General features: G+C 42.0%; 1 protein-coding gene across 1 annotated transcript in view; it reads left to right on the top strand.

Annotated features, from left to right (window-relative positions):
- PDK3 (pyruvate dehydrogenase kinase 3) overlaps nt 1-25,341 on the top strand; it is a 66,827-nt gene that overhangs the window by 29,262 nt on the left and 12,224 nt on the right. Inside the window, exons 4-7 of the mRNA XM_039257243.1 lie at nt 2,575-2,759; nt 4,341-4,430; nt 17,424-17,501; nt 24,950-25,026. Coding sequence (XP_039113174.1) covers nt 2,575-2,759; nt 4,341-4,430; nt 17,424-17,501; nt 24,950-25,026 — 430 coding nt within the window. The remainder of the gene's footprint in view (nt 1-2,574; nt 2,760-4,340; nt 4,431-17,423; nt 17,502-24,949; nt 25,027-25,341) is intronic.

The raw sequence follows: 25,341 nt of genomic DNA, 5'->3' as shown, positions 1-25,341 counted from the left end.
GTGATTTGTGGAAGGGAGGCGTTGGATTAGAGCCCCGGATGTAGTGTTTTCAATGCTAGAAGCCACTGCTGCCATTGAAGGTATTGAAATTAAATGAATCGAATCTAGAAGCTTTGTTTTCTCAGAAGTCATTAGCTAGTAACGATTTGTTTTGCTGTCATCCTAAAAATTAGGATGACTTCTCTAGCTTCAAATTGTAGGGTATAGATTTGTGGAAGTATATAGTTTTAAATTGCTGCTGTATGTTCCCCAGAATCCTGTCTCCGTTTCTGGAACAGGTTATCTGTCAGATGCAACTCATGGACACAAGCCTACTTTGGAAACTGCCAAGTGCTGGATCCAGTGTGTGTGCGATCATAATAATAATCACTCTCCCTCAGTGAGTTTTGATGGCCTGCCCGGGTTCACGCAGCTAGTTAGGATAGTTGGGTTTTCAGAAGCCCACAGCTCCTGGCGAAGAAAGGAAAGGAAGGTGAGCGAGTGGCTTTACTCATGGTAGGAGCCTTTTCCAGTCCGGGAGAGATTATACAGTAGTCCGTGGCAGGGAGATCATTTAAGTGACGTGAAAGCAGCTTTGAGAACAAGCTTATTTCTCATAATGATAAAGTTAAGAAGAGCCCCGGAAGACCGGGGAAGCTTCTCAGAATTGAGCCCTTGAAGCAAGTCTCCTTCCTTCTGAGGTGCTTCTCTACTGTAATGAAATCTTTAGCTTTAGTGATACTTAATTTCTAAATACGTTGGAAAGAACATTATGTAGAGGACAAACTAAGAACATTATGTAGAGGACAAACTGTCCGTTTTGAAATGTCTTTGGAATAATTATGACCATTCCATTCCATTCCGTTTCAAAGTTGGTTTATTCATCTTTGCTGTCTTTGTATGTATGTATTGGTTACAGGAGTATTTATTTCGTCACTGAGAAACATGAGACTATTCAGATAAGTAAAAAGAAAGTCACTCCAAATTTCCATTACCAGGGGACAGCCACTGTTAACATTTTCCTTCCATTCCATACTTTTTCCTAGGCATCCATATTTTTATATGTGCACAGTGTTTTACAAAATAACTGTGGGCATTATAGATCTCAATACCATTATTAATGGTTTCAGAATGATCCATCTACAGATAAGTCATGTGATTTGACCTCCTGTCATTGAGTTTTAGAAGGGTTTGTATTTTTCTTGCTCCTCTAAACAGGACTCTAAAGGATAGCTCTTAAATACAGCTGTTGGCCTTGTCCTGTTATTTTCCTAGGATCAATTCCTGGGAGTGGAATGACTCTCTTTGGTCTCCTGATACATGTTGCTAAATTGCCCCTAGAAATGCATCAGTCATGCTCCCGTGCTCTAGATGACACTGGTTATTATTCGCCAGTTTGCTAAGTGGAGAATAGTATTGTGTTGTTTGCCTTTCTATTACTGTTTTGAAGGGGAAGTTACTGGCATTTGCATTTCCTCTGCGGTAAATTTCCCATTGACCCCAAATCCTTTGCCTCATTTTCTGTTGGGGTGCTCAGCTTTTCCTTTATTAAGGGTGGTAGTAGCTCTTGCAAATGTATTTTCCCCTGTTTTCCGTGTGTGTGTGTGTGTGTGTGTGTGTGTTTACTTTATAATGTGTATCCCTTTAACATTGCTGAAATTCTACATAGTCCTATCATTTGTTTCTTCATGGTTTCTACCTGTGGTATTAAGCTTAGAACAGCCTTCCTTACCCCAAGGTATACTGTATACTTATTCACCTGATTTTCTTTTCTTTTTTCTGTGATTTCATTTTTTCACGTTTAACTCTCTTAACTAAGTTTTTGGCTTACGGCTTGAAATTGGGATGTGACTTAAATTGTTAGCCAGCTGTCCCAACTAATTTAATCATTTCCCTGCTGACTTGGAATGTCACTTTCTCAATATGCTAAATTTTTATGTCCACATACTTATTTGCCCTTTGGCCTTTTTCCGAGCTTTTTATTTGGTTCCATTGACTGGTCTTTTTTTTCTTAGTTACCACTCTTAGTATATATTTTCCCCTCCGTTTCTTTATAGTAATATACCATAACACTTGTAGGTTTGTTTTAATTGCTTTTGTTCTATCTACATTTCGTCACTCTGTTTTACTGCTATGAGAAATTCATTTCAAAATTTTGCTTTTAAAAAATTTCTCATTATTTATTCATGGAAGCTGTTGCTTTTAGAGTTTATAATCCTTGGAGATTTAGGGAGAGTATCCTCATGTTGTCAGAAGAAATATTAATATGTTCTGCAGTTATCCACCAAACATTTATAGAACCTGTAGTATATGTGATCACTTTTCCATGAAATCACTGGGTTCCTAAAAAGCTCTTTGAGCATTTATTTTTACTAGACCCTTTTACTTTTTATGTCTTCAAAAGAATCTCAATAGAAAGTTTCACGCAAAAACTTGGGTAATAGTTTCTCATGAATACTTCTTATAGCCTGTAATGATTATGTCTCTACTTATAAAAATACCAGCACATATAAAACCCGGAGACAGAGCTGGGAAGTTTATGCATCAGCCCATGAAATATAAAGACTGACCACTTTTTGTTTCCCTCCCACACAGCTTTCTACAAGTTCTGATTAATGTCAGAAATAGACACAATGATGTGGTTCCTACAATGGCACAAGGAGTGATTGAATACAAGGAGAAATTTGGGTTTGATCCATTTGTTAGCAGTAACATCCAGTATTTTCTGGATCGGTTCTATACCAACCGCATCTCTTTCCGCATGCTTATTAACCAGCACAGTAAGTTGTGGTTTCGGTCCGCTTTTGAATGGGTACCCAGAGTTATTTCTCCCCAGTGTTTTCTTGTTGCTTGATTTAGAATGTACTGAACTCTATTTTTGTACATAGAGATCTCTAGTTTAGTTTTTCCTAAGTAAATCCTGTTAAAAAGCTATTCAGTAGTCTTCTTGGTTAAAAGAAATCTGTGAAATTTGATGCTCCTGTTAGAGACAGGAGCTCTGCTTGCCCTTTAAGCCTCTGCCGGTACTTTTCTAGGGAAGGCAAGGCACTACTTTGATGTGTCTCTGGGAGGATGCTCTCAGAGAATGTTCCTTGCTTAGGATGTTACGTGATCTCCTTTTTGGTTTTAAAAACCTTGATCCTGGGAATATTGAATGGGAATTATGACAATCTAAGGCAATTGATCTTTAATTTCATAGTGCTCCCTGAAATCAGATTAAGTGAATTGCTAAACCATAACCTCATGCAGAGTTTTAGTCCACTCATCGGGATGATACGCAGATAAGAAAAAAAAAAAACTAATTCTCGTGACAAAAAAGTTTGGGCTCATCTTCAGCATTGTCTCTTTGCCTGATCCCATAATTGTTGCAAAAAAGCATCTCCATGTCTAGGGTCTAAATCACCAGAAAATAAGCACAACATCTTTACTAATTCATTTGGATAAGCGAATGTTAAATAATTAATACATGTGGGTTGGTCCCAAATGGATATCTTTTAAAAATAGGAATGTATGACAATTTATAGGAAACTGAAATGAAAAAAGAACCTAATTACTGTTGATTTAAACTACTTACATAATTTTTGGCCTAAATACGTCTGGGTACGTATACATGTACGTGTTTTGGGGTCATTGATTAAGCTTGTACACCGTCAGTTGGAACGTTAGGTATTGGCCTGATGCCCTTAATTTTGTCATTTCTCATAATTTAAAATCTCCCTTGCTTTATTTAAGCATTCTTCTTTTGTGGAATCTAAGTTATCCCCAATTTCTTTTTGATTTGAAAGTAACTATACCTGTAAACATTTGGATTCAGATGACTTTTTTCTGGCTTTTATTCAGAAGCAAACTTTTGCAAATCCTGTGTGTTGTGAAACTCTTTGAATGTACTTTTAAGAATGAGCACAAAGATACTCGAACAGGGACTGCTTGTGCAGGCTGCTTTGCAGACCAGTCTCTGTAACGAAGGCATTAAGATACTCACAGCAGAGATGCTTTGCAAGGCTGCACTAACAGTGCAGTCCGCGTTTTCTGTGTCCTGAATGTTGGAATCCGTGTCTGGAGAGGTACTGAGAAGGTGAGTAAACTTGGCTAAGGATGAAAATAACTTTTTCATCCAAGTCACATCGGACCAGGGAGAAAGGGATTGGACAGCTGGCACCTGTCACTGCTTTCGGACCCGCCGACAGCAACCGGCAGGCAGTCCATTGGAGCCGACCAGCCATCATTAAATGTGTTCTGTAGCTTTAAGTCACTGCGGATGCTAAAATGATTCTTACGAATAAGACAATCCTTTTAAAACTTGTAAGCCTGTGTTGCCTGCTTTGCTTTTAATCTCTCCCTTCCCTTTTGTGTTTGTTTAGCCCTTCTGTTTGGTGGGGATACTAATCCAGCTCATCCTAAACACATCGGAAGTATTGATCCCACCTGTAATGTGGCTGATGTCGTGAAAGGTAAGGAGATCACTATAATGTTAGTGATTGGAGTTCAGATAGGATTGTGGTCTAATTGAGGCAACTTGGCCATAGCGTTATGGTGCTAAGTTGTTGGGTGATGGATCAGGGTGGGCCCAAGCCACTTGTGCCAAACATGTGACAGTTCAGGAAAAGATGCATAATTAGTTAGCGCTGTTCACAATGGGAGTTTCAGCCTCATTGACTACAGTTTTACTTACAGTTTTATCTTAAACGCTAAACTGTTTGGAATCTTAAGTAACTTTCTAAGTTTGGATTGCTACCCTTACCTGAAACTTCCAGGAAACATAAATCTGTGTGATAAAATTCAGCTAAATTCACACGTTTGTAACATTCCAACATCGTTTTGATGTGTTCCCTACGTTCGGGCATGTGCGTGGCATGTGAGCTTTGTGGGTTCACCGGCCATCGAGACGGACACCGTTCGAGTAGCCTCGGGCTCGGACAGAGCCCTACAGCCATACGTTCCTAGACCTAGGCACTTGTGATTTGACCAGCAGTTTCCTCATTGTTCATTTAAGATAAATGTTACCTCCACAAAGCCTTCCTGGCTTTAAGTGACCCACCAGGTGCCTAGACTTTTTCAGGTTTTTTTTCCCCTCAGTGTTATGGTTACTCTGTGCAGCCTCAGATCCCCAGACTGCTCCTTCCCAGACACGATTATCTCCCACTGTGGCCCTCCTCTATCTCCCCTAAGCACACACAAGTTTTCATGGCCACGGTCCTCCCCGTTTGTCATCAAGGATCTTAGTAGCATTTTTTCTAAACTGTGTCTCTGAGTGGGAGGCAGAAGAAGGCCTTGTCTCCTCGGCGAAGCTCTCAAGTCCACCTCAAGCAGAGTGGCCTTCGCCGTTTGAGCTTAGAGAGACAGGGGAGATGGCCTGACAGGTGCAGACTCCCCAGTGGGGGAGCACACCAGACCTTTGCAGCCATAGGTAAGGAAAACCTGTGCTATTTGTTTAGCCTGGACATTGCTAGACCCAGGGAGGGGGCCCCTGCATGGTGGCCTTAGCATACCCAACCAGCTATTGGGCTTCTGTTTAATTAGGATACGTTTACTCAAATGATTTCAGTTATAAGGTGAATAGGCCCAGCTTCAGCTCCCTGGGAATCCTATAGGGTGCTCGCTCCCAAGATATAACCCTGTGGTCGATCATGACCTCTGCAGGCCCCGGGGTAGAAGGGGAGCGGGATCAGTCTTGTCCTAGTTTGTGTTCATCAGCTCCTAGCCCACTAGCTTTTATGAATCAGAAAGCCTGGTTCAGGTAGTGGACCACCTGTAGAGAAGAAGGCACAAATCCAGAAAGCACAAGGACATGACTGTGTACTGAATATGTACCTTTTCTTTCGAACTATAAGCTTTTGTGTTTGACATGTGTTTTGGGACTCATACTGAATTTAGCGTATGCCTGTAAGATGGTCAGTAAACATTCCCTGGTTTGACAGATTTTAAACCTTTTGATAATTTACTATTTTAAAACCTGCTTTATCGAGAAAGAATTCTCATACTCTACAATCTACCCACTGAAAGCGTACACACAATTCAGTGGTTTTTAGCACAGGTGCAGAGTTGTCCATTCATCACCACAGTCAACCTCACATTTCCTTCCCCAGGGCAAAAAGCTCTGTGTCCACTGGCAGTCATCTCCCCTACCCAGCCCTAGGCGGCCACGGGTCTACTTTCTCTCTGATTTGCTCTTCTGGACACTTTACATAAGTGGAATCACACATCATGCAGCCTTTTGTGTCTGGCTTCTTTCACGGAGCAGAATGTTTTCAAGGGTCGCCCACGTTGCATGTGGGTCAGTACTTTATTCCTTCTTACCGTTGGGTAATGGGCCACTGTGGATATACTACATTTTGTTTATTCATCAGCTGATGAACATTTGGGTTAGCTCGGCACCCTTGAATGTGTTAGGTAATCCCTCTCGGCCTCAGTTTCTTCATCTGTAAAACGATGCTGTTGGTAAGTCATCTTTATCACAGGGTTAAATGAGTTAATCTAGAGAGAGCTCGTAAAGCAGGGCTCTCACCCAGTAGGGACCGTAAGCAGGTTTCCCAGCAGTAGTCCTTGGGCCTCGTAGAAGTCATTTGGCTTCTCGTTTATACCGTTGATTATATAATAGATTGGCACCCTTTCCTTTCTGGCATAAGCTATGAAATATTTTTAAAAGTCATTTAGGACATGTAGAAGACAATTGGGCATTTGACATTCAAGAAATACTGTTGTTTTTACATGTGATACTGTGTTGTGATTATGTTTTTTTTAAAAAAGTCTGAGCTTCTAGAAAGGTATCTTTGAAATACCACCTGTGGTATAAAATGACATGTGAGTTTTGCTTCAGAATTCTAGCAGAAAACACCAGGCATGTGTTGAACACCGTTAAGGGTACTAGTGGGTGCGTGAGGGTTCATTATAGCGTGTGCTCTGGACTTTTGCATATGTTCGCAATTATTAATCAGCTTGTAGATAAAGACTCCTCATCATCTCATTGTTTCTTCGCAGTCTTTCATTAATTTTTAGAGAGACTTAAACCAGGAATCGATACAATTAGATAAGTAACAGTTCTAGGCAACTGGTGGCGCTTTTCGGAGCACAGAGAAAGCAGCGCTAAGGTGAGTTGGGTCATAGGAGAGGATGAGGACGAGCCCGCTGCCCTGACTCTTGGAGCGAAAAGAGCCAGTGGTTCGCAGTGCTTCTGAGTGCACAGCCCTCGCTGGCCCTGTGCCACGCTTGCCGGCCCTGTGCCACGCTCGCAGGCCACCGCGAGCCCCGCTCGTCCCTGTAAGTGCGCCGTACAGTTCTCAGCGGCTGCAGCTGCTCTTCTTTGCTTTCGCAGCACTCCCGGGGACAGAAGTTTTGCACTGAAAACTAGCTAAAGAGACGTGCAAAGCAGTTCATTTGACACCTGCAAGACAGAAAGTGGAAGTTTATGCCTCTGGTCTACCTCACGGCCTCCTGCTTCCTTTGGCCCCTGTGGTCGTGGTCTGACCGTGTGCCGGATCGGCCCCTCCCCCGCCCCCTCCCACGCTCGCTCACAGCTCTGCCCCGCCACTTTGTACCCAGCGCCACCGCTGCCGTACAGTGCATAAAGCTCACTGTGTCCTCATGTCATCGTTCCTGCCACTTGTTGGCATGACTTAGAGCCTGGATTCCTGGTGATGCCACTTTCCCGAGCACACGTGCGCTCTCGTGCTCAGGAGGAAGGGCTTGCGTGCTTCCTGCTCCCCCTGCGTCTTTCAAACCAGATTTTTCATTTTTCGACAGCCTCTTCCCTTAAGGAAATCAACGGTGGAGGGTGGTTTCAGATTCTGAAAGTACAGAAACACATCAGGCTACATTCACATGATCAACTCTTCTGCCACCCTTCATTCCCTTCATGAGTCATGCCTCCTGGTACCCATGACACGCTGAGTATGCTCGTGCATACTTTCTAGAATGCTCTTATGCTCCTTCCATCTGGTGAGGTGGATGCTTACTAAGGGCCATTTACTTGTCCTCAAGCCATTGGTATAAGTTTTCCACCTGTTGTGACTCCATAATTTATATAAATATTATGTAAACTGAAGAAATACTAGTAGAAAAGAGAGATTTCTCTCCATTAAAATCAAGTTGAATGCTTTGGAAAGACTTGACAAAAAAGAGCCTCTTAAAAATGTAATGAAGTGACAGGGTACAGATAACTCTTAGGTTACAGGGCAGCGCTGAGGAAAAACCGCAGGAGGAATCTGAGCTCACATTGCTTCCAAGTATCTTTAAATTTAGTACACTTTAAAGGAATAGGAGTTGGTATTCATAGATACATGTACATACTTACCTGAGAAAGATGACCTAGAACCCCAAACCAGTCCATATGGAATGAAGAGGCATTGGCCTTCTGTGAAAAGGTTGGCGGAGGAGTACCTGTATATCCAAACGTGCAATTGAACTTAGTGCTTATAATGATAATTCTACTTTAGAGCTTCCCACCTGATCGAGCGTTTTTGTTGGTCATCCAGCTCCTGTTCGCAGTTGGGTCAGGTAAGAGGACTAATAACCATGTTAGCAAAATACTAAAAAGTGCTCATTGAAGGAAGTTTCGAAAAGGATGGGGGGAGGAGAAAAGAGAATAAAAATGACCTATTCCCGTGAGACCATTGTTTTATACGTTTGAGTTCATACTACACTTACACATGAGTGTGCAGCCACACATAGCGTGAGTGATCCTTGTCTCTACAAATTCCATTGTATTCGTCTGTTTCCTCTTGTCCACGAGTGCCCATCACTCACGACCTTCCTGGATGAATTGAACACCTGACAGTATAGGCTCTTCTCTGTCCTCTGTTACCAGTATAGTTGGAGTCCTTCCTGTATCTCATCTGCTATACTTATCAACTCCGTATTCGAACGGTTTGTCCAGCCCAGTGTGTATACTCTATTCCTCAATGGGGTATTGGCCTTAAATCAGGTACCTTTCCTACTGTGGCCAAATGGGCTGGACAACCCAGCAGGAAACCTGAAAGTCTCTTCTCCCTGTAGACTAAAGCCAATCTCAACAGTCACCTTCCCGTTTCATTCCCTCTGCGCCCTAGTCGCAATTCTCTGAGTGTCAGAATACCAGGGCACAGGCTCATTCTGGCTCAAAATAAGACTGAGAGAGAACGAAGAAAGCAGAAAGCACCAGTGGTCAAAAGACCTAGAAATGTTTCCGGTCTTCTAGCACAAAGGCCCTGGAGTCTCTGCAGTGATCAGAAGGTCTCAAAGGGCCCACGCCCCACAGCCAGTCCCAGTGCTCCTGGGCACTGTCAGAGAGCGGAAGGAGGGCGCGCCTGTGTCTTCTGACTCTTAGTGAAGTCTTACTGCTCCCTTCCTGTTTTTTGGGTTGCTGGTATTTTTTCTTTGGCATTTTGCCTTCTCACATCCTATGAGATTTCTCAGGTTTTTTTGCCTTCTCACATCCTGTCTCAGTCTTGATTATTTTTGACCTTTTGTTTGTTTTAGGAAGCTCGATGCAGAGGAAATAGGGGTTCTGGGTTTTAATGACAGCTCCACTATTGATTTTCGCAGCTGTGAAGATCCTGCCCGAGTTCAGCACGGTCACACGTGAAACCCACATGACCTGTGTGCACGTGCACACGCCTACGTATGCACGCGTGTGTGTTTCACAGCCTCACGGAGCTCTCATGAACTAACAACGATACCATACTTAGATCTCCTGAGACAGACCACAGAAAACTTTTATGTAGAAGGGTAGGGGCAGCATTTTTATTTTTGACTAGACGGTTGTAGAAATGTGTAAAAGTGGGTGCGTCTTGCCTAACACTGACTGAATGTGCAGAACATTGAAGCATGCCTCCTTGCTGCCTACTTAGCACATTAATATCTACCTTCACCCATCTGTAAATTACAGACTCGTGGTCGTGAATGCTGGAATTAGTGGTGTAAAGCTGTTCTATTATCCTCTGGGAGGTGCCTTCCATTGTGACCCTTTTCTCTTCTTTCTTTGTTAAGAAACCAGGAAATAAAATGGAAAATCCTGTGGTAAGATCATTTTAAAGGTACAAACTTAAATACTTGGTACAAAAGTCAGCTCTCACAGTGATGTTAGCTCGCCTATGTTGTTGCTTCACGCTGTTATTGCTTAGCATAATAGCATACAAATGGTATCCTGAGAGTGTGTCATTATTCTGGTTCACAAATAATGTCTTGTGCTCTTACTTAGGGCTCTTGAGGTTGTAAGTAACAGAGGCCCACTCATGTTAGGGCAAGAAACTGATATATTAAAAGAATCTAGAAGAGAGGGGCGCCTGGGTGGCTCAGTTGGTTAAGCATCTGACTTCAGCTCAGGTCATGATCTTGTGGTTCGTGAGTTCGGCCCCGTGTTGGGCTCTGTTCTGACAGCTTAGAGCCTACTTGGAATTCTCTCTCTATGCACGTGCTCACTCACTCTCTCTCTCTCAAAATAAATAAACTAAAAAAAAAAGAAGAAGAAGCTACTAGGTCCCATGGTCACTGGAACCTGGACGCAGAAAACAAGATTGTTTTCTGTGTATCTTTGCAACTGAGGTTGCGCCTTTCTCTTCTGTCTGTAGGCTTAACGCTTGCGGAGGGCAGCTCGTTTAAGGCAAAGGTGAGCATGCCAGGCCCTCTCGAGCATGATAACTCTCAGTGTGCCTTTGTGTCTCCTGCCCTGCCTGTCTCCATCCTAAATTCTCAAACAACGGATACAGGTGGCTCAGCCCATCTTCTTGCCCACGACCACAGATGTGAGGATTGTGGCCACCCTTCAGTAGGTGTCTGTGACTTTGTAATGTTTTATGCTCATTTATGTTACCTCTTCCAGAAGCGACATTTTAATCTTGAGCTTGACAGTTTTTTGTATCCTGCTAGACCCAAGTTAGGGACCGTGGCACCTTCATGCTTGTTTCTTTAGCAGTCACTCAAATTTATCCTTGTTCAGCCTCCTATAAGATACTTGTAAACAAATGATTATGTGTATTCGCGATAGAGGCTCATATTTGATAGCAGAATTCTGTGGTGAGTTTTGAATAGGTAAATCTTCTAATAAAAAAGCTTTATAAAGTAACTTCCATAATCCATTAAATTTTTTTGTATGCTTTTTTTAAAAAAAACCTAACTCTTGGTTAAGTTGAATCTGCCCGACTACTTGCTATGTGAACCTTTACCCTACCCTTTAAAATTTTTTTATTTTTTAAGTGTTTATTTATTTTGAGAGAGAGAGCAGAGAGAGCACGAGTGGGGCAGAGAGAGAGAGAGGCAGGCAGAGAGATAGAATCCCAGGCAGGCACTGCACTGACAGTGGGACTCATCGATGTAGGGCTCAGTCCCATGAACAGTGAGATCATGACCTGAGCTGAAATCAGGAGTCAGACGCTTAACCCACTGAGCCACTCAGGTGCCCCTTAATCCTACCTACCCTTTTAAATAAAATAGATTTAGTCTTATGTGTTTACATTTGGGTTGCCTGGGGAAGTATCTGCGTGCCACACCCACAGTTTTGTTAGCTACTGTAGGAACAGCGCTTTATTTTCCTTGAAAAGAGATTTTTAAAATAACAGCACTTAGGTTCAGGGACAGCAATAGTCATTTCTTGATACTTCCTTTTAAAGACTGGTGGTAAATCCTGGCCAAAATATATTGCTGATAAAAGTGATTTGGTAAATTATCATATATAAAATGGTTTCTTTATTTTTAAAAAAAATTTTAAATTTCTTTTAATGTTTTTTAATTTATTCCTAAGAGAGAGACAGTGTGAGCAGGGGAGGGTCAGAGAGAAAAGGAGACACAGAATCTGAAACAGGCTCTAAGCTCTGAGTTGTCAGCACAGAGCCCAACGCGGGGCTTGAACCCACGAACTGTGAGATCATGACCTGAGCCGAAGTCGGACGCTCAACTCACTGACCCACCCAGGCGCCCCCCCCTTTTTGTTTATTTTAGAGAGAGCAGGTGTGCAGGTGGGGGAAGAGGGATGCAGCAGGGGGTGGGGAGAGAGGGAGGGAAGTAGGGAGAGAGAGAATCTCAAGCAGGCTCCACCCACAGTCAGCACAGAGCCCGGTGTGGAGCTCGATCCCACAACCCTGGGATCTTGACCTGAGCTGAAGTCAAGAGTCGGTCAGCCGATTGAGCCACCCAGGCGCCCCTAAAATTTTGATTTCTAATTAAAAAAAAATAAAAGTCTTATTACGAAGCTTATTGTAAGTAGAACTTGCATTTTACTCTAGAATAAAGGAAATGAATTAATAAGCCAGTAGTTGAATTTTGGTTATGTTGTTTTAAAGCTTTTTCATTTTTATGTCATTTAACTAAAACAGAATTTTTTTTGTTTGACTATGCATGTGGTGTCGTGCACCCCAGTACCCCATGATTATTAATGTCCTGAGAGTCAGTAACAGAATAGCATGACCTAGTTTTAGCTTTCCCGCCAAGTGGGCCCCAAATCTAGCTTCTCTTCAGAATTATTTGCGAAGTTTTGTAAAAAGTGGGTTCCCAGGGGTGCCTGGGTGTCTTGGTTAAATGTCCAACTCTTGATTTTGGCTTAGGTCATATCTCCTGATTAGTGAGCTCAAGCCCTGCCTGGGATTCTCTCTCTCTCTCGCTCTCGTTCTCTCAAAATTAACATTTAAAAAATTAAAAATAAAATGTGGATTTCTAGGCCTCAGTACAGACCTACTGCATCATAATCTCCAGGGGTTCATTTATTATCTGTATTTTTTTTTTCCAACTTGGTAATAAAGTCTACATACAGCCAGGTTTGGGAAACACTCTAGACCTCTGGTTCGCATTCTGACCAAAAAGAACATCTGTCTTCGGTGTCATTGACTACGCCTTGAGAACTTTCTCATGGGCAGGAGGATTGTTCGACTTAATACATGCTTACTAGCTATGTATTGTGTCCACGGTATTATGATGTGTTATGGAAATTGATGCATATGAATATATATTTTACCATTATGGCCCAACAAATACTTTGGACTGGCTGTTGTATGTGAATCTCATTGTAATGTCTTGGGTTTTTCAGGATCATAGTGCAATTCTATTTTTTCTTTCTTTTTTTTTAAGTAACCTCTAGTCCCAGTGTGGGGCTTGAACTCACAACCCTGAGTTCAAGAGTTGGGTGCTCTCCCAACTGAGCCAGCCAGGCACCCCCACAATACACTTCATAATTACAGCACTGATACACTGTACTTAGTAGTATGGTTTAAAAATCCTTATTCATATGTGGTTTTAGGAACCATACCGTATCATCTTGCCCATGTTCTATTTATGCAATCCCTTTTCTGAATAATGCTGTTATCTCATGCTCCTGGCCAAACTAATGCCATGAGGAACGAGCACATTTAGTGGGACTGGGTTCTTTTCCATCTGCAGTGAATAGAAGAATGATGTTTAAACATCTTTAAAGGTGTTCTCTACTTGGAGGAGTTGTTTTGTGGAGGTGTGTTGGCTTTGTATGTGGTTAACGAAGCGTCATTTTCAGATTTCAGTATTCATCAGTTTAAAGAAAGTGGCCGAGGAGGCTCTCGGTCGGCTCTGTGCACTCGTGTCACTAGGTGGAGATGTAGCATTGTCGAGCAGCGTAGCCACAGCAAAGAGCGAGTCTTGATTTCTTGTCTTTTTATGAAACTACTTTACAGATATTTGATGAGGTTTCTTACACTCTAGGAAGAAACTTGTAAATTTAGTATAATTCCAAATTTTCATTTCCTTTTATTAGAGTTTTAACTCAGTCCTACTTTAACGTCTGTTTTCACACTGGTCAACTCATTGTTTTAAAAATATTTTTCTCCTCTTGCTAACATTTCCATTGACTGTCCCTCATTATTTCATCTTGTCATAGTTAATTCACGTGTCTCTATCTGTGATTCTTTACAGTGGCTTAATTCTAAAAGTTTAGTGAAGTAATTAGAATTTTTACTCTGTGGTCACATGTTATGTAAAATTTTAATTTGGTAGCAACATGAGGTAAACGAACCAAAAGTTATGGTCGGAACATACCTGAATCTTATCTTTATATTATTTTAAGTTGACGATGTCAAATTTTAACATACTTAAATTCTGTAGGGGTTATTCCCCCCCCTTCTTCCTTCCTTCCTTCCTTCTTTCTCTTAGCTCTTGAGTCTTCTACAAGTAACTACTTTACGCACAGTATTGATGTGCGGAGTATATAAAAATTACAAGCCTGTCTCCAGAGAGCTGGTGTCCAGGTGAGAACTTTGCAGATGCACCTCTGAAGCATTTTAAAATAATCTGAATATCTGAGCTTCAGAAATTGTAAAGGTTGAACTTTAAAAAAATGTCACTTTGGAACAGATCCTGGCTGTTCCTCAGACGTAAACATTGTGATACCTTGTGATCCTGCCGTTTTCCTCTCCTGGGTATGTACCCAAGGGAAATGTAAATGTGTGTTCCCAAAAAACCTTGGCATGAATGTTCATAGCCGCATTATTCGTAAGAGCCAAGAAGTGGACACAATCCAGACGTCCCTCAGCAAATGGATGGATAAACACCGTGTGCACGTGTGCAGTGTAACCCTGTTCAGCAATGAGAAGGAATAAAGTACTGATAGATGCTGCATCGTGGGCGACCGTTGAAAACATTCTGCTCCGTGAAAGAAGCCAGACACAAAAGGCCACGCATTGTGTGATTCCACATATGTAAAGTGTCCAGAAGAGCAGATCTACCGAGAGAAAGTAGACCCGTGGCCGCCTAGGGCTGGGTTGGGGGAGACGATTGCCAGTGGACACGGAGCTTCTTACCCTGGGGAGGGAAATGTGAGGTTGACTGTGGTGATGAATGGACAACTCTGCACCTGTGCTAAAAACCACTGAATTGTGTGTACGCTTTCAGTGGGTGACTTCTAGGGATATGAGAATTCTATCTCACTAAAGCTGTTTTTTAAAAAATGTTTACTTATTTATTATTTTGAGAGAGAGTGCATGAGCAGGGAAGGACGGACAGAAGGAGAGAAAGAATTGCAAGCAGCTTTCGCGCTGTCAGCACAGAGCCGGACACAGGGCTCAAACCCATGAACCATGAGATCATGACCTCAGCTGAAACCACGACTCGGACACTGAACCAACTGAGCCACCCAGGCGCACCTCAGTGAAGCTGTTTTTAAAATAAATTTTTATTTATTTTTAATTTTTTAAATTTTTTAATAGTTTATCGTCAAGTTGGTTTCCATATAACACCGAGTGCTCATCCCCACAAGTGCCCTCCTCCAACTATGAGAGACTCTTGAATGCTAAAATAAATTTTTAAAAGGTTTAAAATTTATCAAAGGAAGGAATATGTATTGACCGTCTAATAAGTATACACGAAGTTCTGTTTAAGTTACAGAGCATGTGGAAAAAGAAGCCCTGACCTCACATTGTTTATAGGTCAAGAGAAAAGGCACCCATGCAGTCTATAATAGTGCATGTGTGCTTTCTGAATGGTTTCTGTCTTTTGAGATCTAACTGCCTGAATTCTGTTCCAGCTCTTCCTTTAATAGGCCTGAACTTCTTTGCCTGTGTCTTTTTTTTTGTTTTTCCTTTTAGAAGCAAACTGTTGTTCCTCAGACTTTGGTAAATACCAGCCCCAGTGTTACCTTTAACTAACTTAAAGGACATTTTTAAGCTATGGTCGTGTCTCCGGTAACTTAGAGTGTGTGGCTCATGGAAACCCCTTCTTCTAGCAAATACTTACTGATATTTCATTACAAATAATTGGCACGTCTTAAGACTTTCGGCAGTAGTATTTTTTAAAAAGATATTTTAAAATCATTTTTATCTCAGTTCATGAACCAACAGTGATATGTTATTAACTATAGCCTGTAGATTACATTAAGGCTCATTCTGTGTGTTGTGCTGCTCTGTTGCCTTTAACAAGTGCATAATGTCGTACGCCCGCCCACCATCGCGGTACATGCACAATAGTCTCACTGCCCTAAAAATGCCCCTTGCTCTACCTCTTCATCCCCGCCCTTCCTACCTCCCCCTGAACCCCTGAAAACCGCTCATCTTTTTACTGTCTCTGTGGTTTTGCCTTTTCCAGAATGTCATATTTTTTAATTACATTTTTTTCAAAATATAGTTGACATACACTGTTATATTAGTTTCAGGTGTACAGCATAGTGATTGGATGGTTCTGTACAGAACTCAGTGTTTACCACTGAGTATAAATGTAGTCACCGTCTCTCACCAGGCAAATCCTACCCAGAAAGAGATAGCCCCTCACACCAGTCAGAATGGCTAACATCAAAACAACAAGAAATAACAAGTGTTGTTGAGGATGTGGGGAGAAGGAAACCCTCACGCACCCTTTGGGGGAATGTATTTGGTCCAGGCTCTGTGGAAAACAGTATGGAGGGTCCTCAGAAAACTGAAAATAGAAGTACCATATGATCCGGTAATTCCACTTGCGGGTATTTACCCAAGGAAAACAAAAACGCTGATTTGAAGATAAATGCACCCCTATGTTTATGGCAGCGTTGTTTATAATAGTCAAGATATGGAAGCAACCCATTGTCCATCGACAGATAAATGGATAAAGAAAAAGTGGTATATACACACAATGGAATATTACTCAGCCATAAAAAGAAGGAGATCTTGCCATTTGCGGCTACACGGATGGTCCTATAGGGTATTATGCTAAGTGAAATAAGCTAGAGAAAGACAAATACCATATGATTTCATTTACATATGGAATCTAAAAAACAAAGGAAATGAACAAACAGAAACAGACTCTCAAATACAGGGAACAAACTGGTGGTTGCCACAAAGCGGGGGGCAGGGGGGATGGACGAAGTTGGTGGTGAGCTACGACCTCCCAGTTATAAAACAATGAAGTCACAGAGATGAATGGTATGGCGTAGGGAGTGGAGTCAGTAATAGTGTAACAACAAATCTCTTTGCTGCAATTTGGTCGGGTTGCATGGTGTTCAGAAGCATAGTCCTAAGTTCATAGGTTTTCACGAAAGATACCTTTTAGGAATATTTAGAAGTTAAGTAAATGTATGCTTAGTATACACTGGCCATATTGTCATTAGTGCAGTATTTTGATACTATTGTAGTCATTAAAACTTTAAAGGAAGAGAAATTTTGGTTCAGTCATGATAATTCTATTATAGCCAAAAAAGACGATTTAAAAAAATGTTTTTAATGTTTGTTATATTTGAGAGAGAGAGAGAGACAGAGCAAGTAGGTGAGGGGCAGAGAGAAAGGGAGACACAGAATCTGAAACAGGCTCCAGGCTCTGAGCTGTCAGCACAGAGCCCAACGCAGGGCTCGAACCCACAGTCCGCGAGATCATGACCTGAGCTGAATTCAGCCGCTTAACCAACTGAGCCATTCAAGTTCCCCTATTTTTTTTTTTTTATAAAGCAATAATTCTAAATCCGTCCGGTTAGAAACTGTCCAGGTTTTGTTTATTTATGTTTCTTTATGTCTATCTGCTTGTGTCGAAAGCTCAACTTTTTTCTTTCTTTACAGATGCGTATGAAACTGCCAAGATGCTGTGTGAACAGTATTACCTGGTCGCCCCAGAGCTGGAAGTTGAAGAATTTAATGGTAAAAGAAAAATAATTTTAACCTTAAATGCAAGGAGGTTGACTAAAAATCTGATGATACCTTAGCTGCATTTCAGTGAGATCCTAAAATGATGCTTCTTGTTCCTCTCTTACATCTTTTAAAACCTTTCTATCTCTTAGGTCACCTGGTATATTGTTGTAGGGAGGTTTTGTACAGGAGTTTGTGATCTGTTAGAACTCAGAGTTCTTGGAACAGAAGTGATCAAGGTAGAAAATGCACAAACCTATAAGTAGGCAATTCTCAAAATAACAAGCGCCAAGCAGTCAGTAAACATATGGGAATGTGTTTAACCAGACTAATCAAAGAACTACAAACAGAAATAGAGAAATGCCGTTTTTGTCTTTCAAAGTGGCAGTGATTAAAACGTTGTAATGTAATGCTTTGAATCGGTGCCCAGAAAACTACTCTGTCACCAACACTTACACATTTCGAGTAGAAGTTTAAATTGGTACAGATTTTCTCAGAACATGAGACTGGTGTCCTTTCTCTTGGCCTAATAAGTTAAATTTAGTAATGGTCTTATTCTTTGATCTGGTAAATTAAACATCAGAAAATGTATTCTAAGATAAGAAAGGTGTGCACAGATGTATGTATAAGAATAATGATCACAGTGGTTTTCTTATACAGAGAAATGAGAAAACAACCCAAGTTTTCCATAATAGAAGATTATTTAAATAAATTGTGGTACCCATAGGATAGAACACGAAGCAGCCATTCAAAATAATGTGTTAAAAGAATATTGAGGGGCCCTGGGTGGCTCAGTTGGTTAAACCTCTGACTTTGGCTCCGGTCATGATCTCACTGCTTGTGAGTTCGAGCCCTACGTTAGGCTCTGTGCTGACAGCTCAGCGCCTGGAGCCTGCCTCGGATTCTGCGTCTCCCTCTCTGTGCCCCTCCGCTGCTCACTCTCGGTCTCTCTTCTTCAAAAATAAACATAAAAAAATCTTTTTAAAGAAAAAATAAAGAATACTGAATAGGGGGCACCTGGGTGGCTCAGTCAATTAAGCGTCAACTTGAGCCGAGGTCATGATCTCACAGAGCCCAGCATCGGGCTCTCTGCTGTCATCACAGAGCCTGCTTCAGGTCCTCTGTCCCCCTCTCCTTCTGCCCTCCCCCATGCTCGCTTGTGCTCTCTCTCTCTTTGAAAAAAAATTTTTTTTCAAAAAGAATATTGAATGCATGGGGAAAGTTGAGTTTTTTAAATACAGGCTGTCAAAGTTGGTAGTAGTGCAAGTTGAATGGAAAATATTTTGAAGGATTCTATGGCACCAAAATACAACAGCCTTCTGGATAGTAGGGTTACGGCTGATTGTTCTACTCATCATAGGATTCTTTATGTACTTACACGTTACCTTTGTTTGTAAGTTACAAAAGAGACATGCTCATTGGAAAACCATAAACAAAACAGAATGTAGAGTAAAAAGGGAAAGTCCCCTACTGTCTCAGGACTACACAGAGCTTTGTTTTTTTATGCAAATGGGGTTGAAACTCTACATGTTCTATAACTGGTGTTTTTCACTTTGCCTTGAAGATCTTTGCGTTTATTCCTGGCATTTAGAGATTGTCCACAGTGTAAATTGCTGTAATTTATTTAATCATTGACCAGTGAGTGAACAGTCAGGATTTCGAATTTTCCCATATTCCTTGTAATGAGCAACGCAGGGTGTGTGTGGGTCTGTATCTAGAGGGAGAGGAAATCTGTGAGCATGTGGACGTGTTTCTGTTAGTGGGGTTCCTGGCATTGGAATGACCGAATCTTAGGGTGTAGACACTTAGAATTAAAGATAAACGCAGTTCCCTCTCATACGTCTACGAAACATGTGTTATGTGTTATACTTAAAACGAGGTCAAAATGTGCAAAGCCTTGAGGCTACTGTTGCAGGATGTTGGCCCCTGCATTCTCCCGGGACGTATGGAATCGAAGCTGCTTTCAAAGTCTGGTGGGTTCTCTTGGAAGAGTTGTGCCCGTATTTTTAGTCAGCACACTGCCACGACTGAAGGGACCTTGCTGGAGTATTCCTGAGTAGCAGCATCTCCGAACTCTGTCTCCTCCTTCCTCCTGGCCGGGCAAGGCCTGACCTCACTGTGCACACTTCTGTTTGTCAAACGCGTAACTTGAATTGGCAGGTAATAGCCGATTGCCATTTTCGTGGGGGGGCAGCCTCGCCCGCTGGAAAGGCCCAGGCCTGCGCCTGCTGCGCGCCCCCCCCCCCCTGCCGCGCCGGCCGGGGGGCCTGCGTTCCTTCTCCGTGAGGCTGTCGCGCCAGACAGCACACCCCACCAGGAGAGGAGAGGAACGACCGTTTGTAGCACTGTCTCCTGCATGATGTTTGGAGCCCCTTTCCCCATCTTTGAGGAAATAGATGCTGGTGGTTGTAGGCTGCCTCTCATCTCCTGTGGCTCTGGGCGAGGGTTTATGATTTCTCTTTATCATTTCCTGAATGTCAGAGTGCTTTGTGGGCATGGTTAAGGACTAGCATGGTTCGTGCTAACAAGTTCCGAGTTAGAGATGCAGGTCAGAGGCCGGTCTTGAACACCTTAATAGACGCTGTCACTTTATAGAGAGTGGGTGTTTCCCACAGCATGTTGGCTGCCTCAGTTTTCCCGGCCGGAAATGTGCCGGATCCAGATTCCCGCGGATGCGTTGTTAGAGCCCACACGGGCTAGCAGAGCATCTTCTTTCCCGTTGCTTCCGTTTTCCAGCGGGTGCCTGGAAGAGCAGTCGGTAATGACACTGCCTTCTGCCCTCCCCTTCCAAACACAGGGGCTGCTGCCAACCCGAAAAAACGGTGTTGCTACCTGGGAATTTTTCCTTTAGTTTGACGTATCTTTTTTTTTTTTCCTCTGAATTTTTGGGTGTTTTTCCATTCCCACTGTAGACCCCTGAGAAAGTAGTAAATGGGATTATGGAGAACATACTTTGTGAACACCATCAGTATTTACCAGGCATCACTAGAATTCAGGATAGTGGGTGCCAGCTGTAATAAACTTCCTTTATTATCCATTTTATACCTTAACAGGAGCATTAAAAATAACAACATTTTATTTATCTTATATCAGGTTTCAGCTTTCTTTTTTTTAAACATTTTTTAAAGTTTATTTATTTTGAGAGAGAGCAAGTGAGAGTGGGGAAGGGGCAGAGAGGGAGAGAGAGAATCCCCAGCACTGTCAGCGCAGAGCTCCATATGGATCACGCCCTGAGCTGAACCCGAGAGTCGGATGCTTAGCCGGACTGAGCCACCCAGGCGCCCCAGGTTTCTGCTGTTTCTGACTTGCTGTGAAACCCATGTAGGTTTCTCCAAAGACAAGTAGCCATTTCATCATACTTGTTCTCATTTAAGCTTTCCGAGTCTCCTGAGAAATCACGTGCCAAAATGTTAAGCAAAGAATCCTCTTTTCTTATGAACTGTTGTGAATCCTGTGGTGAGGCAGCACGGCTCAGAGGAAAGATGGGAGCTTCGTAGCTAGCCGGGCGGTGGGAACCCGGCTTCTGACAGCAGGTGTCGACTTCCTCATCTGTAAGATTACTTCGTGTGATGATAAAACGGTACTGTTTCTGAGGCCTTAAAGGTAGCACCAGACACAAACTGGATATTTTTAAAAGGGTGGCTGCTGGAAGTCAGGGTTGACTTGGGAAGGCTAAGACTTACGGTTACTACTTGCATTTCGTCACCGTTTCTAGAGTAGTCTTTCCTGTCCACAGGTTCATTCATAGCTTGGGGTCTGGTGGGCAACATAAAAACTTGATGTCGTACTATACGTATCTTGTTATGAGAGGGTTCACAGCAAAGGTGTGTATCTGTCCTGGGATCTTTGATTTCTAGTTTCCCCATATTGGATACTTTTATGTGTCCTTTTGGTCAAGGGGTTCTGTACAACAATGAAAAAGCCATTGCTGGTAGCCCTGTTAACACTGTAAAGTTAATTTTTTAGTAATGATACTAGCCAGCACTTATCGTGCTGCTTATGTCGTGGCAGCCTCTGTGTAAACTATTTTCTCGCTATTATCTCATTTAATCCTTATATTAACCCAGTGAGATGTGTACTGTGCCCATTTCACATATGGAACACCAAGGCCCAGCTGATTTAAATACCTATTAATGTGTCTTTTACATGCTAGAATAGTCTTATCCATTGACTTTTGGACTTGATTAATCATCTCTAAGTACCCAGCTACTTATTTTCCCTTAAATGCGTTTCTTTTCTGCTTAGCCTCTAGTTTTTCATTCTTCTAGAACTATCTGAAAATAAAATCCTTTGTGTCCTATGTCAAGTTCTGTTGCTATTTATTAAATGTTGTTTCAACGAATGGTATTTGGAGCAATGACTCTGCAAAATGGAGACTTGATTATTTCTTGACTCTGGAGCATGAAAAACCTGGCCCATTTTTTTCCATTAACTTTTTAAAATGTACCCTTAAATGGAAAATTGGTATTGCATTTCTGTCTTATTTTAGAAAGTTAACAAGCATCTGTTAAGGGTCCACTACATAAAAGCCATTGAACCCAGGGTTAGGTAAGAGTCATGGACAAAAGCATTAGACATGGTCTTATAAGGAAGGAAAGACATCTAACCTGTAACGTTCCCAAAGAAAATAAAAGTACAAGTAATTGAGCAAGCCTACAGATGACTCCTAGAGAATGTTGGTTCCAATGAAAAGAAAAAAATCAAAGATTAGATTTGGAAAAAGATTTGGAGTGAAAAGGTTGAATTCAGAAGCCTGTTTATGTAACAAATCATGCCTTTTGGTACAAAATAGGCTGAGGGTTCAGCTTGTCCCTAGGGCCCCATTAAAATGACAATAAAGGAATACAAAAGAAAACAGCAAAGAAACCAGGGGGGATCATCAGTGGACCACTTATCTCACCTCCTGCCAGAGGGTAAACAGATGGAAGTATGCTGATTATGGGACAGAACAGAAGAAGCCACAAAGGAGAGGCTACAGCAAAGACGGAGGGCCTCTGGGAGCAGAGCCAGGAGCCTTCAGGGACCGGAAAGGGAAGCTAAAAGCTAGGGGTCAGTTGAAAGCTGGTCTACGGCAGAGCACACGAAGTGGGGGGGGGGGGGGGGGGGGGGGGGGGGGGGGGGGGGGCGGTAGCACGGGCCTTGGGCCGTGCTCTGCCTGCAGTCGGTCACGATCATTTTCCCTGGGCAGAAATTAAAATCAGAGTACTTTCTTCAAAAATAACCCTGGAAAGGGGTGCCTGGGTGGCTCAGTCATTTGGGCATCCGACTCTTGGTTTCGGCTCACAGATCAAGCCCCAAATCGGGCTCTGTGCTGGCAAGGTGGAGCCTGCTTGGGATTCTCTCCCTTCCTGCCCCTCCCCTTCTCACACTCCTTCTCTCTCAAAATCAATAAACAAACATTAAAAAAAAAAAAAGGAAAAATCTTGGAAAAAGTGGGGCTATTCATGTACCTGTTGTTAGCCCAAAGTAAAGCCCTCTTCATTTGAGCGTTTGGGGAACCTTCTGGTCAGAAGCCAGCTTACTATCTATCTACATATGCTGAAGTCATTTGTAAAGCCATGACTAGGAACGCAGGGCTCCACAAGTCAGCCTTGTCATTTAGGTGAGGGCTGAAGGGGGAACTGGACAGCGGCTACGTCATATAATTAATCCAGTTCGTCATCCTTCAAGAAAAATATTACAACCAAGGTGTAGCAGACCTCAGATGACACCTAGCAGCCGTACGAAAACCTGACTGGCATTAAACTTGTCAGCTGCACTGCCATGGCCAGACCTCCTTTTCTAAATTCGGAGAGAAAATTATTTTGAACCCAGAATTTTGTACCTAGCCAAACCTTCAATCAAGTGAGTCAGAGGTAGAAAGATTGAGAAATGCATTTCTCAAGCACCCGTATCTGAGGTAGGCGACTTGATTGACTTGATGGTATATATGATATGGATATAAGAAATAGTGAAGAACATACTGGAACTTTAATCAAAAACAGTTTGAAAATGATGGTGCTACGCAGCCTGTTTGGAAGACAGTTCTGTTTTGAAAAAATCTTAAAGAATGGAATGGATAACGTGTAGTAGAAGAGTAAGCTGGGTGATTTACTGAAATGGTAAGGAAAGCATATTTGGCTTGTCCAGTTACCCAAGAGGAAGGGTCGTTAGAAGCCCCAGGAAATAAATAAAGCTGTGTAAGAAGGACACAGTCCAAATATTTGGTGACCTAAAAAAGGGTGGCGTGATTTTGAGCAGTTGGTGGAGGATTAAGAGAATCCATTTCACCTTAAGGCTGAGAATGTTCTTCTTCATGTGACACATGAGACATGTCATTGGAATCACAGGGGAGGAAATGTTGTTCTACACACTGTTGTGGCTGCTCTCCAGGGGTCAGTATTTACCTAGTTATGATGCTACTGACACTATCAATTTTCAGCTTTTTAAAAAAGAACCTCGAGACAAGTACAGAGGAGTTAATTAGGGCTACAGAACAGAGTGGAAATATTATCCACCAAAAGGCTAAAGCAGAAACAGTAACAAGTGGCTGCCTCTGGATGCAGACTGGGGGTTGGAGATGGGAAATGGTAGAAGGACTTGTACTTCTTTTTTTTAAACAAGATCTTAAATTATGTGTTTGACATAATAACTTTCCAAAAAACTGATCGCCAAAGAGTTCAGGATTTAGAGGCAGAAGCTCTTGGGTCAGTTGTCTAATTTCGGGCCTCTTCTGTTTCCGGAGGCAAGTCACATAGCCTCTGCAAAGCCCGTGCCCTCGCCCACAATAACGCCAACCACCCTGTGAGCCATGCAGTAGTGTCGTGAGGGAGCACTCAATTGGCTAATGCAGGCATAAGCGCTTTGTAAATTGCTGAGCCAAACAAATGTTTGCTCTACTTTATATTCCTGTTACTGACTTTATTAGAGGAAGTAGTTAGGTTGCAACTATAACAGGGGTGAGTAGAAAAGTTTTGTCAACTTTAAATTCCACTCCCTAATGTGCCTTATTTGTTGAAATTGAACAGAATATAACATTGCTGTTTAGTCCACTTAGCCAAGAAGATGTGCCCCTTTTCCTCTGTGGCTTCACATTTCCCCTGATGACCCCTGAGGTCACCAGTGGGGGTGGTGTTCCCAAATTTGAAAAACACTGAGCAATATTTAGATGACTGCAATAATGCTCAGAATATTATGACATAGGTGATAATATTCCAATTTTCCTTGACTAAGTTTCAGAGAGATTGGGTAATCTGCCCAAGGTCACATAGCTGGTAAGTGAGGGAACAGGATTTCTCCCCAAATGTGTTGGACTTCCAAGTATATGCTTTTGCTCAGCCCTGTATTTTGAGGTGGAAACCTAAATTAGCCTTTTGTGTAGACTTGTTTTTTATGTACTTGGGAAATAGAATACCAGCGACATTCTTGACTTTCTTGTAGTTTTGGACCTTACTCATTGATGGTTTTGTGTCTGCTTTCAGCCAAAGCTCCAGACAAACCTATCCAGGTAGTTTATGTGCCCTCTCATCTGTTTCACATGCTGTTTGAGTTGTTCAAGGTAAGTGGAATTTAAAAACATAGAAAGAAGTCTTCATTTTAAATTACTTTGATTCAAGGCATAATGGATTCATTAGATTAGCATAAGAAAAAGGTTTTGCATAACCATTTTAAAAATTCTATTTCCGATACCCTGTGGGTTTTATAATTTGTACACTGTGAGATGAAAAATTGCTGTGTACAGTATAGTTTTCGTGAATATTAGTACATATTGATTTTGAAGCTTAATTGTACTTTAGTGATTTTATGTAAAAATCCATCCTGTTTTTTCTTTGCTTATGAGATTAGAGATGCATTTTAGTTTCCAAACCTGGCA

This window comes from Hyaena hyaena, unplaced genomic scaffold, assembly GCF_003009895.1.
Source record: "Hyaena hyaena isolate Hyena2069 unplaced genomic scaffold, ASM300989v1 scaffold_611, whole genome shotgun sequence".
NCBI classification, from domain to species: Eukaryota; Metazoa; Chordata; class Mammalia; order Carnivora; family Hyaenidae; genus Hyaena; species Hyaena hyaena.
Note: the sequence above shows the minus strand (reverse complement) of the source record. Positions and strands in the feature narration are given on the sequence as shown.